This window comes from Athene cunicularia, assembly GCF_003259725.1.
Source record: "Athene cunicularia isolate RWA chromosome 2 unlocalized genomic scaffold, athCun1 chr2_part1, whole genome shotgun sequence".
In the NCBI taxonomy this organism is placed as follows: Eukaryota; Metazoa; Chordata; class Aves; order Strigiformes; family Strigidae; genus Athene; species Athene cunicularia.
Window position 1 is genome coordinate 46,392,256 of NW_020799095.1, and position 16,777 is coordinate 46,409,032.

Below are 16,777 nucleotides of genomic sequence, written 5' to 3' on the forward strand. Positions count from 1 at the left end.
CGGGGCCTGCGGGCGGCTACACCCAGCCGGGCCTCGGGGAGCTGCAAGGGGGCAAGGCCCGGGCTGGCCCTCCATGGCGGCCCGCCGCCCTGCCGCTGTGCCGCCTCGCAGCCCAGAAGGGGAGCAGGCCGCCCTCCGCTCCGGCAGCTTTCGGCGCCTCTTTTCCTCCGCCCAGCGACGGTTTCGTGCTGCAGGGTTCGCTCCCAGAGAGCGGGGCCGGGCTGGGCGCTGCCGGGTGCTGTGCCGCCCTCCCCGCCGAGGGTGCACACACGCCGGCAGCCTGGCACAGCTGAGGCCAGATGATTGCCGGCACTTCATGTGTTTTAAGGCGTCTGTGGTCCACGGGCACTGCGTGTGCCCGGCTGTTGGCATGCCTCCTTCCTTTCACCTGCATAAGCGTTATCCTTAATCCCTGTTAGTCCCATCTCTTGTGTGAAGCTGTAGGCTGTGTGTCCTAACATGTCCTGCTTCCCCAGCCTTCTAGGGATGCTTTTAATCCTGGAAAGGAGTGCTATGGCCCTTCTCTGCGTGGCAGGCTGCATGGAGACCCTGCTACCTGTGGCATCAGGCAGGCTGGGAGTTGGGTTTTGCACCAGAATCCCGCTTTTCCGGTGTCCTTGTGTGAATCAGGTTTAGTGGGATTGTGAACCCGGATGCTCAGGTTCCGTCTTGAAATTTGATTTGTCGGCACAATTGGCTATTAGTACACTGTGAATAGAAACTCTGCTTAAGTTTTGCGTGGGCCTGAATATGTTTAAAATAGGCACATGAGCATAAATCGCTTCATTACAGCTCTGCTGAAGTTTGGGAGTTTGAAAAGACACATCCAGGTTAGGTTGATCGAGTGTTTTTTAAGGGGGCATGCTGAAAGCAGAAAGCCAATTAAGCTGCAGTGGGTCAGAGCCATTTTTAAACTAGCGATGGTAGCGAGTTGTGCCAGTGCATAAATAATGGCCCTACATTAGTATTGCTAAAATGAGGATGGCCTTGTTATTTGAATGCAACTCTTTGACAGGACTTAATCTTTGTAGGTTTTTTTGTCTGTTCCTTTAGCAGAAGTTTGCAGTTTCTCCCTTGCTGAAATATGTGCAGAATGTGAGCTGCTTTCTTACTTCTAGGGTTGTTAATGTTTTCCTTCTGTGCTAGGTGAACTTTAGTGAAGGTAGAGGAGGTTATGGTACTGTTCTAGTTTGTGCTTACAAGAAAGCTCAGCTTTTACCTGTTTGGGATGTTGCTTTCCATATGTTGCGGAAGCTCAGAATACATTTGTGTAACGCCCTCTGAGCTTTGCCAGACTGTCCGAGTTTGATTTACTCACCATTTGGGGAGCAGGGCAAGTCCTCAAGGTATCCTAAGGTTCTTTAGGTTCCTTGGTAAAGGAAAAAAAAAAAAGTGGGGGAAGCATATGGTATCTTTAATTGAAGATGCTGTATTCTTTGGAGAGATTGGAAAAATTTGTTACCATGATGCAAGCTATGAACTTGGTAATTTATTTGCTGTTCTTTAGCATATGCCTGAATCTTGATCTTGTGTGATTAAGGAGAGAGAAAAGGCACAGGGAAACATGAGCAAATATACATGTTGCTGAATAGGTGGCATGCTGGAAATTCATATAATAACTTGTTTAATGCAAAATTGTGTCCACAGTTTCACCGAGTTGTATAGATTGGGGTGATTTTCTTTCACCTTTTGTTTGTGAGAATTGAATCATTATAAATGAATTATCAGTGCTATTTAATTATTGTTAGTGTTTGTTAACATCCTGTTCTATATCTTTTAGCTGAAAGTCATTGCTATTGATGAACAGCTGAGAGTCATTTATGAGGATAATGTTCATTTTGATAAAGACCTTCCGGAATTTAAGTAAGGCTTTTTATATTGTACTTGGATATATAATTTAGAACTTTGGAGATTAGGGCTGGGGGGTTATTGCACTATTTGGTCTCATTGGTATGTGTGGAGACATGGAAAAAGTTCATGCCATGTTCATGTTTCTTACTTGGCAAGGGTAGTATATGCTCTAGCGTTCCTTGGTATGTAAAGATGGCAAGAACTCCCAACAGGAAATAAATTAAAAAATTCTATCCTAAAGTATTATGTATAAATAAACCTTTTTTTTTTTTTTCTTTTTTTCACCTTTTGGGAGTTCATACTTGTGGAAATGACTGTTTCTTTTTCAGACACCAAAAGTAAGCAACCGCCTTTGTGTCAGGGTGGAATGCTATGATAACAGCACGTAACTTGCACGAGGAGAACTTCTAGAAGGCATTTGAGAACAAATTAAGTGGTTCCAAATCTCACAATAAGATGTAGGATGACAGTATTTGTTTACTTCAGTAATCAGAGCCTTTCCTTGCAAATTATTTACTTTGCAGTTGGGTCTAATGTCTCTTATGTCACTTCCTAGGAGCTAGCTTCTACATTTTCAGGTTTCAAACACTGATCATATTCTTACTCTTAACATAAAAGCATTTCAAACTCTTGTTGGTTATTAATAAACTTGAAGAACTTTTCTTGGTGGGGAAAAAATTGCTGAATTTACCAAGAGAAAATATTGTTTCTCTATAGGACTCAAGGTGGAGTCTATATTCACAGTGACAGACTGACAATCACTTCTCCTGTGCTAATGTGGGTCAAGGTATGAACAAGCTTTACATAGTTCAACTTCTTCCTTCCTGTTATTGAAATGGAAATGTATTCCACGAAATACTGAAGCTCATCATTCAAATCAACGTAGTCCTTTGGCTTGTATTCTGTTTCTTTTAAGGGTTATTCAGTGTCTTTGGTATGCAAATATTAATGTTATCAACAAACATAGTGGAAGATCCTAACATCCTAACATTTTGATGTCTTTTTGTTTGTTTCTTCACTCTCTACTGTTACAGCATTGTATATGTGCTACATCCTTTCCTGGCTTTCCCTCATTTGAAAAAAGATTATTCTTTTTTTTCCTTATCTTTTTGTTTCATATACAAAAGGGACAGCTGTGGCTTTGTGTAGCTTAAATCTGTGTTTTATAGCAACCAGGTTGCCTGTACTAATTTATTTAGAATAAGCTTTGCTAACCAATCCGTGTCTCAACTGGTAACTGGTCAACGAGCAGTTTTATTCAGTGGTTCCCAATCATTTTGACTGGTGTTTATTTTTTGAAATACAACCTTCTTTTTTATTTTAAAAGAAGGCCTTCCTTGCTTCTGTGCATATTCTACAAGACTTGCTCTCACATGGTTCTATGTAAATTTGTCTTACTGGTGTGATTTGGACAGTTAAGATATTTGAAAGATCACAGAACCCGCAGGTGGTAAGCCATAGCAGTTGACAAAGGTTTGGTAAATTTGCTTGCAGTTGGTCTTTTGAACCATAATGAACAGTACTGTTGTAATTATTAAATTAATAATATAATGATATAGGCATATGATGTTTCTTGGGAAATTTTGAAGTCTTGCAGTGGTCTGTTTGTCAAGATAGTATGGGAAGTGCTGATCTGAATGAGACTATGTAAAGATAGGTTAATTTTTGGTTTTGAACTTCATGAAAATGTGGCAAGAACAAAATTAACCTAGGTGCATAAGTGCTAAAATTCACTTGAATTAGATTCATATTAAAGAGACTTGTGAGTTTTCAGCTGACACTGGGGGCAGTGGTATTGAGGATACCAAATATTTTTTAGGAGGGGGTGCAGGGTGCACCCTGTTAAGATTTCATAAATTTCCAAAAGTAAGAATAGAAAATGCTAATCCTGCTTTGTGTCTGGCAGTTTTTAAAGTGTCTTTTTAATGAATTGGAATTCTTAAACCTAAATATGAGGCAAGAGTTATAGAATGGATCTCTGTGATTCAGCTTGTTTAAAGATCTTCTCCTGTGTGGTTCAACTTTTCTTTTATGGACTCTTACATAGTAAATTAATTTATGCAGCTTCTTGAGAAGTCCACAGTCATTAGCTAATTTTTCATTATCTGCCAATGAATTCTTATCAGTGATGACATGAATTTACTGTTTTATTCCAGAGATTGTGAATATGCATAATATGATAGCTTGTTACAGTCATTCTTGATTCTATTTGTTCTTGTAGGCTCTGGATTTGATTTTGGAAAAGATGAAGTCTTTGGGCTTTAACTTCTCACAAGTCAGAGCTCTGTCTGGTGCTGGCCAGGTTAGTTTACAAAGGAAAAAATAAGTCATGATATTTCTTCAAATGAGCATAAGGTATAGTGATAAATTTAATTTAAATAATTGTATTGCAGAAAACCATGACATCAAGTAAGACCAAAACTTCTACATAAGCATCCATTAAAAGACATGTTCCTCAGGAGAACTTAAAACCTGAAGCACACAAGGCAATCAGTAGAAGGTAGTGGGAGTGGAGGATGATGTTTAGAGTGCAGTTGTTTAGATCAGTATAGTGAATAACTAGTTGGTTATCTGTTGTTTAAATTTTCTGTACATACAGATTCTGAAATGACTGTGGTAATTTTGAATTTCAGCATATCCAGGTGCTTGTGGAAATGGGGTAGAAAAAATAGTAAGGAGCGGAGTTTGCTCATGGTATAGTAACATCCTGTTGAGCACAGTTTTTGCTGGCTGGGATAGAGATCTGCCTAGGAACAACAAAAAACCAAATGATGATAGTCTTTGCAGAAATGACAGAGGTGCTGCCATGATTTAGGCTGTAGTGCATAATGCCTTTTTTTCTGAGATTTATAAAACCCACTATGACATTTAGTCAGTTAGCCGGTCTCCTAGTACTCTGATGAAACAAGGAAGTCTTTTATAACTTTCACAGATGATATTCAGGGTGAGGACAGCACCAAAGCAATAGCTAATTCTGACACATGAGGTTCAGGTTGTTCATCTTAATATATCTGGGACTTGTTAATAAAAACTCTTGCTTTGATCTCCATGTTTCATTGATTTCAGTTGAAAGTCTGAGCAAAGTGTCTGAAAATCATAGCTGGTATCAAGGCTCTGTTATGAATTCCTCGGTGGAATGGAAGATAGGGACTGCCAAGTAACTCCAGTTTACTCAAGTGAAAAAAGGAACTGCATTTCCATATTGCCTGTATTCCTTTTATTTTACCCATCCTCCAGCAGGCTGGGGGCGTCAACTTGGTGCTGTATTTAGATTCTCTCAGGTAGAACAGATTTTATTTCGTTGCCCCACAATGTCTCTCACCCATTTCTCTTTGAAGAACCTGTCTTCAGGTGCAGAGGTGCAGTGATGGGCCAGTGTTTGTCCCAAAAAAAGGACAACCTGTGGTCTCCATTGTCTGTAGAAATGGCAGAGAGGTGTGAAATGCGATCTGGATCACAGCGTGGTCAAATACTCTGTGTCCAGGGGGTTCTGTGTGCACTTGGTGTCATTAGTGGGTGGTGCTTTGCAGTTTTCCTAGGGTGTCCTGCAGGTGCATTAACTAGAGATGCCTGACTTGAGGAAGCCACCTGAGAGATGGAGCTTAAATAACCTTCTCAGTATTATGCACTTCATTAGTGGTGACTGGGGCAGGCATGTAACTGAAGAATCTGTGGGCTGTACTGAAATAGCACAGAACTAACACTCTTGACAATGGAGCCCTGGCTACAGCTCAAAGAGCCCTCAAAGAATGCCATCAGCAGTGTAATAATAGTTCCCACTAGAAGTTGCTGTAGTTCAAAATCATCATTGTCTCTTGACTCCTACATTTTCTGGTTTAGTATATGCTTTACTTAATCTTAAAGAGTCTTTTAATGAGACACTTGATTTGAAAAGGTGCATTTTTTGGTCCTAGTTTGGAGAGAATTCTCTGTCCCTTAAACTTTGAAAATCAGATCGGGATATGAACTTTGTGGCTTGGGAGGGTGTCTCCAACTTCTGTTTCTGCACTTTATACAGCAACATGGGAGTGTGTACTGGAAAAAAGGAAGTGTCCAAATTTTGAAGAATGCATCATCCAAACTGCCTTTACATCAGTCACTAAAGGTAACATGCCTGAAAGAGCTCTGAAAGGAGAGCTACACTGTCCTTTTTTTGATCCTTACACATTGCTTTTCTCCTTGCAAACCTTTCCTCTTGTTTTGCTGAGTTGCATGCCCCTGCAGCATAAAATGAAATGTACTGGTTATTCCTTCAGCTCCAGGGCTTTTGATGTTTTCTCTTCTCCTGAGTGAGAGTATATACTGCTTTAAAAGCTTACAGGTGCCAATGGGTGTCCCAGAATCTTTCTGTGTCAGAGTAACAGAGTTTGTTCTTTTAGGAAATGTAATATTTTTGTAAACAACTTGTAAATATTTTACATTTTTAAATATATTTGTATTAACAGAGAATTATGGTGAAAAATACTATTATACCTGAGTTTCCTTGCAGTGCATGTGATTTCATTAGAAAATATTAAAAGAAAGACTAGTTGACGCTTACCTCTGAAAGGATGGAAGTGTAATGCTGTGTGGACACAAACTCCTAACAAGTACATTGTTTCACCTCGTGTGTGTGTGTGTGTCTGTGTGTGTGTGTGTGTGTGTGTGTGTGTGTGGTTTTGAACATAGACTTGACAAACTTAATTAAGAAGAAAAGCAGGGAGGAATCAGCTTTCCTCTTCAAGACCCTTACCTTCCTTATTTCAAGATCAGAAAGTACAGTTGTATTTTGAACGGGAGACAATGATTAATTTTGGAAATATCTGTGCAAAAACTCATAGGGAATTAAAATGCTCTTTGGTGATGTACTAAGCCTCAGCTGCATTTCCAAATGGTTTTATGCTGGTCACTAAGGGGAAATTTGTTAGTAGAGCTCTGGAAAGATGATCTGATTGTTTAGAGAGGAGTTCTAAAAAGTGAGGCTGAACTTGCATAAAAGGGTCTGGGGCTTTGTCTTGCAAAGTTGTGTACTGAGACCTCGTGCTGCAGGGTATGTTGGTAACAGCAGAAAAAGCCTGTTGCTTCCTTCTGGTGTGAAGTTTGGGTTAAGCTTTTCACTACTGACCAACATGCAGGCCAATATTTGCTTTCATGTAATTATCAAGAGGAGACCAGAAGTGATGAGAACTGAGCTGATATGTTGTTGTGTTGCTATTAATCTAGCAGGGACTTCTTAGACATCAGACTTACTAATAAGGATATTGTTTGTTGCAGGCTTGTTTTTCTGTCAGTAACAGCCCCATTTGGATGGATTCTAGCACAGCATCCCAGTGCAGCGCTCTGGAGAAAGCCGTGGGAGGAGCACAGCACCTAGCAAGTATCACTGGTTCTCGAGCCTATGAGGTAAGGAGCGGATGGAAAGGAAGTCCTCAGTAGAGTCTTGTGATAGAAACAGCTGTGCCATTACAGTGGTACCGCAGCAGACAATGATCAGCCATTAACTATGGAAGAGAGAGTATTTGAAGAAATTCCAGTGATACTGTCTTTGAAGTAGTCTCACAAAGGAAGATGTGGAAATTTTAAAGTGAGATTAGGCAAACAGTGGAAGTTTTGCCATAGAAGGCAGCTGGGGTGAGCTGTTGCATTTGGCCGGTGTTTCTGAAAATACAGTGTTTGGTGGCCATACTTACAGTCTCAGGGCCTGGTTCTCCCCTGGGAGCTCCTGTGCAGTCACATTTCCACTGGCATGGCAGTCCAGTTTGTGTTACAGGTTTTCTTGGGGTTATGACTCCCCTGTTTGTGGATCACTGCTCTAGGTTACTTCTGCAATTAAAAGATTGGCCTTTTAATGTTCCCTGAGGCTAACAAGCAGCTGTTGACCTAAGAGAAGTCTTTCAGAAGTTTGGGATGCTATCAGAGAATATTCTGTCACTTGCCTCCTCTTCTGATACTTCCCTTTCTTGTAACTGTGGGAACGAGTTACGGAGTTGGAGCCCTCCAGGCCCTCCACCTGGCTACTGTTACTGTTGATTTAACAGAATAAGGTTCTAACCTCCCAAATTGCTGATTCTGGTTTTGAATCATCATGCAAGGTTTAGGGCCAGTGTTGAAATCAGACTTTGCATACCACTAACAGTTTATTTTTAACTTGCTAAAGGTTAAGGTTTCAGTGTTAGAAGTCTTTGGTTATTTGATACAATGCATGGATGAAAAATAATGATTCTTACAACTATTATTAGCCTGTATGGGAGTTGCTGCTTTGAGTATGAAACTTCCTGCTTTGCTCCTAATTCACCTGCCTCAGAGAGGTACACAGGTTGCGTAGCTTAAACCTTTTCAAGGATTTGAAGGCAGCATTTGAATTGTGCTGGTTCCTATGCACAGAATAAGTGTGATTCATTCCATTGGACTGTCATTTCTGAAATGTAAATTATGGATAGTAATGCTTTTTCACATGCCTTTTTTTTCAAAAGGTGAGCAAAATTCTCATAATGAGACTATGCGTTCTAGCCTGTTTAGAGCAGATTACCTGCTGTGCGCTGACTTTCATCATGCATCAGGCAAATTAAATATCCAAAGTGCAATGTACTGAACTCATTACACAGAGTTAATGATTATTGACTCCATTTAGGGTTTGTGTTTCTAAGCATTTGCATTTCTTTCTCAGCGTTTTACAGGAAACCAGATAGCAAAGATTTACAGCCAGAATCCTGAGGTCTACATGGAAACTGAGGTTGGCTCAACTTCAATGTACTTATTGGAAAACACATAGAAATCTTTTAAAATTAATTTTGTGGAGATGTCAGACTTTTTTACTTTTGTTTGATTTCAAGGTTAAAATTGAAAATGTGGTTATTTTTTGTTTTGTTAAATTACTAGTTGTTAGATAAAAATCGGTCATCAGTTCTATCTTGAATCTTATATCAGGCTCCATTGGATCTCACCTTTGTGGAAGAAGTTTTAAAAACCAGACTTTTATTTAAGTGGTAAAAATTGTATTTACAGCAGTTTGAACACAAGTGGGTAATTAAACACACAGTTGAAATTTTCACACTTAGAACTGGCTATTTGCAAGCAGAAATGTGTTTGCTCTGCCATACAAAACTGGCATCCGTGTGGATGTGTACAGGGAAAAAAACTGCAATTGATTCTAGACTTTTTTGCATAGTTTTTCCCTTGAGGAACTACTTCGATTCTATTATTACAAATGAATTGCATTGTGTAGTTGGTTTCCTTCTGATTTTTAATTTTTAGAAATCAACTTGCAATTCCATTATTGTTTCAGTTTGTTGAGTCTGCATCTAGGTGTGAAATACCATGGTTTGAAGCAAGGTGAAAACTCAATGCAAATACAATGTAAATGAAAGGACTCCTGTGCTGTGATTAGAATATGCCAAACATCCAGACCTGTGAAGTCAGGCTGCTCCTGTTTTTGCATTACTGCAGTTCTTGATAGCATCGATTGGCATTTTTTGGTGGTTTTTAGAATCTCACCCCTGCATGAAACAGTTAATTTCATGGGGAAGTGAGTTGTAAAGTTGACTGTATTTTGTGGGAGAATGCTTAATTTTTTTTTTTTTTTCTTTCTTAGTACATTTTCATTGTATAATCTTTAAACTAAGGTGTGTGATGATAAGGAACATTAATACTATCTGATCATAAGCTTAAGACTAAATTTAGAGAAAGATATGTTAATGGGGGGAAAGTGGGTCCGTGGAACTGCGAAGAGTCAGATCAGTTTCAGGCTTTGAGGGCTGGTTGTATTGATGGCACTTTTTAGCAATAGAGGTTATGCAAGATGTTGTGTTCAAGCACAAAATACCTCTCTGCCAGAGATGCTTTTGGGGACCTTCAAGAAGCACTTAGCAGGCTTGGCAGTCTCAATGACATGTGGAAGGTGGATGTTTTTCCTTCTGTAAGTCAGCTTGCTAAACTGGCTGATTCGCAGTTTAACTTCATCCTTTTCCTTCCATTTCAGGCAGCTAGGGCCCACTGGGGCACCACAGAAGGTAGGCCTTCGTTATCTAAGCACAATATGATATATTCTTGGGGAGAGATGCATGAAGGGCATCATTAAGTTTCCTGGCCATTATAACCAGCTCTGGCTATAGTCTGTCTTTGAATGCAGCGTGAAGCAGTAGTTTTGTGATCATTAATAAAAAACCTGTCACTGCTGGCTCACTTGACCAGTAGAGATTTGATTACTTGTTGGGTGACAATCATATTCTGAATTAGAGCCCATAATAAGGAATTTGTCAGCTTTTATGCCAGCTTCTTGGGAACAGGTAATACTTGATAATGCAGAAAGCTTGGTGGTAGCTGCTTAACTTGTAGTTTGTGTAGCAGATTTGAAGTGGAAGCAGGTTTGTGTTGTATCAGTGCATTGTGTCACATGGCTGGCGCATTTTTGCACCCATATTAGAAGCCCTACAGCTGGATTTAATGCATTGTTGGAACATGCCGTGAGGCAGAACTGCAGGTAGTGGTTCAGTTCAGAGCTGATTATTACCAGCTCCTGGGAGTAACTCCCAGGAGGTCTAGGGTCTGAGCTGGGAGGAAGGTAAGAGCTTATGTAAAGGTGCTAGCAGAGCCATGCCAGAACTGCTGGAAAGCTTACAGACCTGTGCTCTGGGTGGACCAGTGCATGGTTTCTGGGCAATTCTCCGTGTTGTCAACATATAGGTGTTTGATTTTTTTCTTAGTAACTTTTTTCTTTAAATGAAATTTTGTGATAGACCAGAGTTGTGAATTAATTCATGATAACACAGAGTATGCTAATATACTAGGTGTATCATGTGTTTCAGAACTCAAAGCAATTAACAGCTTTTATCGTGGGCTTACTTTTAGATTGGTACCTGCTGTATTACTTAGGCAGTAAGATAGAACTGAATAACCCTTTTAGGTGTATTTTTGTGTGCTTTCTGTGCCTAACATTAAGCATCTATTAACATTTGCTGCTTCCAATTACTTAATTATTTACTTTCTTACTCACTGTCTCACACTTTTTCTTTCAGAGAATCTCTTTGGTTAGTAGTTTTGCAGCTTCCCTTTTCCTAGGAGCTTATGCACCCATTGATTACAGTGATGGTAAGTGTGTGGGCTTTTCTTGTAGTAACAATTCAACAAGGAAACTTTCCTTTCCATCCCCACCTTGCATAGAAGGGGGACAAGTTCTCTGCTATTTATTTTCAGTCTTTAAGCTTTAATAACAAGTATATTAGATTTTAAGCTGTTATTCCTTTCAGTTTGTTGCTACTCTTGATAGTGCTGTCAACTGTGCTTATGTATTCCCATCAGACTGATTCCCATTTCTCTAAAGTGGATCCACAGAAAATAGTCTTAAAATTAGATTGTACCTATCTATTTATTTATTTATCTATCTATTTATTTATTTATTTATTTATGGTATATAACAGAATGTTGAAATATCTATTTAAAAGCATTAAAAAGTTGTGGATTTTTAGGCTAGACTCCATAGTTCTGATATTTGTTCTTGGTTCTGCTGGTTTGGCTGTGAGTTGCACAGGATGTGAACAAGATGTGTATTGTGATTATTTTTTCCCCCGTCTAACTGGAGTATGGATCCATAACAGAAACATCTTTTCAAAATGAACCAGAGAAAAAAGCATTAACAAGCAAAAAAACCTAAACTCAGTTAAAAAAAAAATTAACCTTCCATATCTCTTATTCATCATAACAAAGGCAAAAAAGTGACAAGGCTAGTGTCTCTCTTTTCTGTTGTGTGTTATCTCAGTTATCCAGCTTTTAAATGGCAATTTAAAATGGCAATTACAAAGGAAACCATTTTCCTGGGAGCTGTGCTGTTACTTCTAAATAGCATTTTTGATTCCTGCTCTGAAACTAAGAGAAGATATATTTCAGAGCTGAAAGGTTAGATAACAAGGCTCTCTAAGGAATTTTTGCATTATAGAGCCATAGTTGACACCCATGTGTTAAGACCAACTCATTTTTTCTCCTTCGGTGTTCCATCAAAGCTCATAGGAAAAGGCAGGACACCTCAATTTTAGCTAATGGACAACATATTCAATATCAGATATCCCAGTTATACTTGAGACCTTAAAAACTGCAAGGCAGTACATGCTTATTTTGCAGCAGTTGTGAGATTATTACATCTGTCTTCTGGTCCTGTTCTGTTAGCCTTGTATTTCACAACTGAATTTTTTTTGGTGTGTTATTGGCAACAATAACTCTTCGGAGATTTGCACTTTGCTCCTCAGTACACCCAAATACTGTGCGTTTCAGCTGCTCAGAAATCCACAGAACTAGCTCCATGTACTGTATTTCAAATAGAGATAGTGAGCTCTTCAAGGTATTTTTTCTGAAAAATATGTTGAATTTTTATTTTTCAGTGAGAGTGAAGTATTAATTTTGATTCAAATGTTTAAAATTGTAAGCATTAAAAAAAATCTTGGGTTTTTTTTTTTTTTTTTTGTAATTTTACCTCTGCCTTTTCTATTTGGAAGCAAATGGGGGAAAGCCATGCTTCTTCAATTTCAGAACATGAACATTTTTGTGTTCGAAAATGAAAACGTTTTAAACTAAAAGAAAATTGAAATTTGCTTTACTGGAAAATTTTCTTAGAAAATGTGTTGCATTTTTCAAACAGCTCTAGGAAAGCCTGTTCTGTTACACCTCTGGATATTTACAGAACTTGAATAAATATTATCTGCTGTTCAGAGCATGTAAGATTATTAAATCTTTTGTGAAAAAAGATAAGCGAACTAAGCAGGATGTTATAGTTCTTACAAGACAAAAGATTTTTCGACATAGTAAGCTATATTTTGTGTTGTTTATTCCTTTCTTCTGTTACCATAATAAGAGAAGATTCTAATTCCAGTAGTAAAATATAATTCCAAAGTATGCAGTAGTTATTTGTATCCAGCTGAAAAACTTGTTTTCTTGTCATTTACGATTTCTTGCAATTCACTTGATCTTTTACATTTCACCTGTATATTGTAGTTTAAAATGCATCTCTCAAAATAATGTTCAGATAATAGACTTATTCTTCGTTTCTGTAGGTTTAACTTCAGGTCATATCGTCTTTAAAAGACCCTGTCAAATTGTTTAGCTCTGCACAATAACTTATCTCTCTAAATTTGCTGGTTATTGTAGGAAATGTGCTATTCAGTTTCAGGATTGGTTTTTTTCTTTTTAAAGGTCCAATCTCGTAAGGTTCAAATCACTCCTCATGAATGGCTGAGCACCCTGGGTGACTGATTTAAAAAAAATCAAATTACATTCTGGTGGAATGAAGAATGATTTTCATTTATATTGTGCAGATGTTAAGATACATTTGGGACCTAAACAACTTGCACACTTGAGGCATTGTTTCTTTTGGAAGACACCTTCAAGAACAGCAATTCAGCTCTTGACCTAGAGAAGCTTTATCTTTTGAAATGCTTTTTTTAAGAGCCTTAGGCAAATCATAGCTTAGCATACTTGGTTTTGTTGTTCTATCAAACAAGGATGCTTTGAACTGAAGTCTTTTCAAAAGGAAGCGAGGTGGGCTGAATTTACTCCTAATGTAGCTTTCATGGTGTCAGCTTATGATTTTACCTCACTGAAAAGGCAATCCAGAGTGCTGTAATATAGATGCACCTAACTGTTTGTAAATGTATGCAAATATTGATCTTTATTTTGTTGATTAATAAAAGCAGTTAGTCTGCATCCTTTGGTCTATGTAATGAAAGTGTGTGGGTTTTTTTTAGTCCCCCCCTTCCCCAGTGCTGAAGCACTTACACTTTTGTATATGTAGTAAATATTAGCAAGTCCTGATTGTGCTCCTGGTCACTTTATGTTAAAAGTCAGTGATGCTTGCAGTGAAATACTGAATCCTGTCACATCGATGTATTGACCCTTTACTCAGTCCTTACTAGACTGTGACCTTCACTATTGACCTTCATTGCTGATGGTGTATCCATTTGGAGTGACAAGTCAAAGGGCTGCCGTTGATTTTTGGTTTTTTTCCCCCCTTAATTCTCAGGTTATTACTTATTTTATATGTTAAACTTAGTGCTGTAGATCATGACCAGAGGTGCTTGAGTTAGAAACTCACTGTGCATCATTCCTTATATAATCAAAGAAGGAGAAGTGGTTCCAGGGAACACTCAGTTCTGGTTTTCATTTTCCCCTGACTAGGGATTCTCAGGCAAGTGCTCATGGTTAGCTAGTATGAATTCAGGCCAACAGATTAATAGTTCTTGTAACATAGTTGTTCCACATCTTTTAAATGAGTTTCTGAGGGCAGAGTAAATTAGCTTATCTTTCTTTTCTCAGGGCATATTAAAGTGTTTTTGTCACTATATCTACCAGTCAGTAAAGTGAAGTGTTTTTTCTGTATTACATAAACTTAGACCTTTTTAGTTAGTGTTTTCCCTGTTTTATGCAGGAAAGATTAGAGGCTGTCCTTATGTCTTGCAAAATTGCATTGGAGGATACTGGTTCAATGCTCCTCTAGGCTTTCAGAGTGGGGAAGAGAAAGGATTTTTTCCAAAACCCCACAGAAAACAACCTCTCTCTATTAAAATGCCGGTTTATTTAAAGATTCTATTGCTCACTAATTAATTTATTTTAGCAAAAGGGTTCTTGACCTTTTAAATTAGGGACTTTTTCCAGGAAAATGTATAGATTTATATCTTTTCTCATCTTTCCTTGTATGCTTGAGGCCTTGGGACATGAGGCTGTTCACACCCCTCCCCCCGGGAAGTGCAGACAGTGATGCTGGGCTCAGTTTACTCTGGAAGGACTTAGTTTACCTCTGGAAGGAGGGGATGGCTAGATTTAAGAGTGGTCTCACATAGAGAACTGAGAGAAGCTGGAGTAAATCCTGCCATCTTTCCTTTTCTGTGGGTGGTAGCGATTTTGACAGCAGAAAAGGGAAAGGCACCTTTTGCCCGTGGGAGGTATGTTGCGCACTGTGCTGTCAAATTCGTGCTGTCACATCACAGGCCAAATAAACCAGTGCATAATTTGTTAAGTGTGTGTAATATGCCTGAAATGGGATTGATTAATTTTAATTATATTTTTAATGTTTTAAGTATTATCCAAATATCCTGCTGGTTGGCTTGGGTTATTCCATGGTTTCAGCTGGAGTGTGCAACGCTTCCTGTTTATAGCATTGTGTGAAACACTAGGTCCAGACCTTGTTGATGGTGCTTGGGATTGGACTGCACAACTATATTTATAGAACTCATTATTAAGCCTATGTGAAAAAAGCTGTTGGGAGTTGATAGGGTGCGCTCATTTGTGCATGTGTAACCAGCAGTAGTGTATGTGTGTGAAGTGTGTTGGAGGCATGTGCCCTTCTTCAGAATAAGAGTACTGCAAGAGCCTTGTAATGTACTGGCTGAGGTGTGGGTTGTGTCCCTTCTCTTCCTGTGTCCCAGCATTGCAAGCATAGTTTAGTTCCACAGACACCGCATGTGGAGTCAACTTTGCCATTTTTGTATTTTAAAAAGCTTAAAGATCTACCGTGAGTGGAAGTAAATTTCAGGTTTTCCACTGTGCTTAATGAGAATGTGGCTGTGTTTTTGAGATAAGTTGTGGGCTAAATGGTCTTTGAAGTTAAAAAGTTGTTAATCTAGAATAAGACTAATTTGTCCCTGAATAATACTAACCAGAAACACATGTAGATTTTCAAGTGTGATGAAATGTGCAATTAAAGGCATCTTAAAAATGTAAGCAAGAGGGATGTGGAGTGCTCAGTATGTTGTATAGGTTTGACTACTAACTAACTTCAGTTAACTTTTAAACCAGCAATAAAATAGTGAGGAAGAAGCAATGAGAAACCAAACCAAAACTGCATGGGCCTTCTTCAGATCTAGTGATATTCTGGTGAGGAAATAAGTGACCAAATCAGTTATCTAGGTTTTTGCAACCTGTAATTCACTTCACAGAATCTAGACTAGAGGTGTTGCATGCTTGCAAGTGTTGCAGATTTCAGATGGGCTGTTTAGCATTTCTGAAAACCATTACTTTGGTATTCAAAGCTGGACTTTCCAATCTAGCCTCAAAATTGGAGACTACATTTGAAAATTTGACCTCGTGTTTTTTTTGACTTCTAAGCCTTTATTTTGTCATTTCTGCAGAAGGAAACATTGATATGGAGCAGAACTAGTCAGCATGGATTTAGATACTTTGTTCAAGGGTAGGAGTAGTGTAAAGCTATACCTTCCAGGGGGAATTTCTTCATTGTTAGGTCTCAGGTGAACACAACACAACTTCAAGTGACATTGCTGCATCACCTTTAGATAGTTGTAGTGAAGTCTTTGTCTAAGGTGGAAGATTTGGGTAGAAGTTGATGGAGAGGCATTCATGTTGTTCTTTTTGCTCTTAATTCAGGAATGACTGAATTTCAGACTAGGACATTGTGCATCTGAGAAACCTTTTCTGCTACCTTTACAGGTGAAAGCTATCCAGAGGTTGGATTATCAGTATCCTTTATGCTTAGAAGAGCTGAAACCATTCTCTTTGAATGTAAAATATGCATCTGTACATATTCTGTTGCCTGTAATGAGGTAGAATTTTCTGATACAGTACTGTCTGGAGTTTAATAATATATTCTTCCTGTTTTGATCTGTCGTGTAGGTTCTGGTATGAACTTGCTGCAGATTTGGAAAAAGGTATGGTCAGTGTCCTGCCTTGATGCTTGTGCACCTGGATTAGAGGAGAAACTAGGGTGTCCTGTACCGTCCCATTCAGTCCTGGTATGTTCCTGCCTATAAGAGTTGTAACCAACAAGTAGGACTTTGTGCTTAGAGTTCTGCTAATAGCACTTCTTTGAGTGTATTTGTGTGTGTGAGCAAGCGTGCATGCACAGTTATCCTCAGAGCTACACTGCTTGATTTAGTATTTCCAGGTGTGTTGTGAATGTGTATGCCAGAGCAGAAACAGACATGTTTTGAAAGCTGCTAGCTGGCATCATCAT

General features: G+C 38.8%; 1 protein-coding gene across 2 annotated transcripts in view; it reads left to right on the forward strand.

Moving 5' to 3' along the window:
• The first annotated feature begins 1,778 nt into the window (after positions 1–1,778).
• The window catches only part of XYLB (xylulokinase), an 82,298-nt gene continuing 67,299 nt past the window's right edge, over positions 1,779–16,777 (forward strand). Inside the window, exons 1-7 of one of the 2 annotated variants that reach the window (XM_026843334.1) lie at positions 1,779–1,863; positions 4,073–4,153; positions 5,870–5,956; positions 7,105–7,233; positions 8,498–8,563; positions 10,845–10,917; positions 16,438–16,556. In XM_026843334.1, the coding sequence (XP_026699135.1) occupies positions 4,097–4,153; positions 5,870–5,956; positions 7,105–7,233; positions 8,498–8,563; positions 10,845–10,917; positions 16,438–16,556 (531 nt within the window). In that variant the 5' untranslated portion in view covers positions 1,779–1,863; positions 4,073–4,096. The other variant, XM_026843335.1, reaches the window with a different exon arrangement.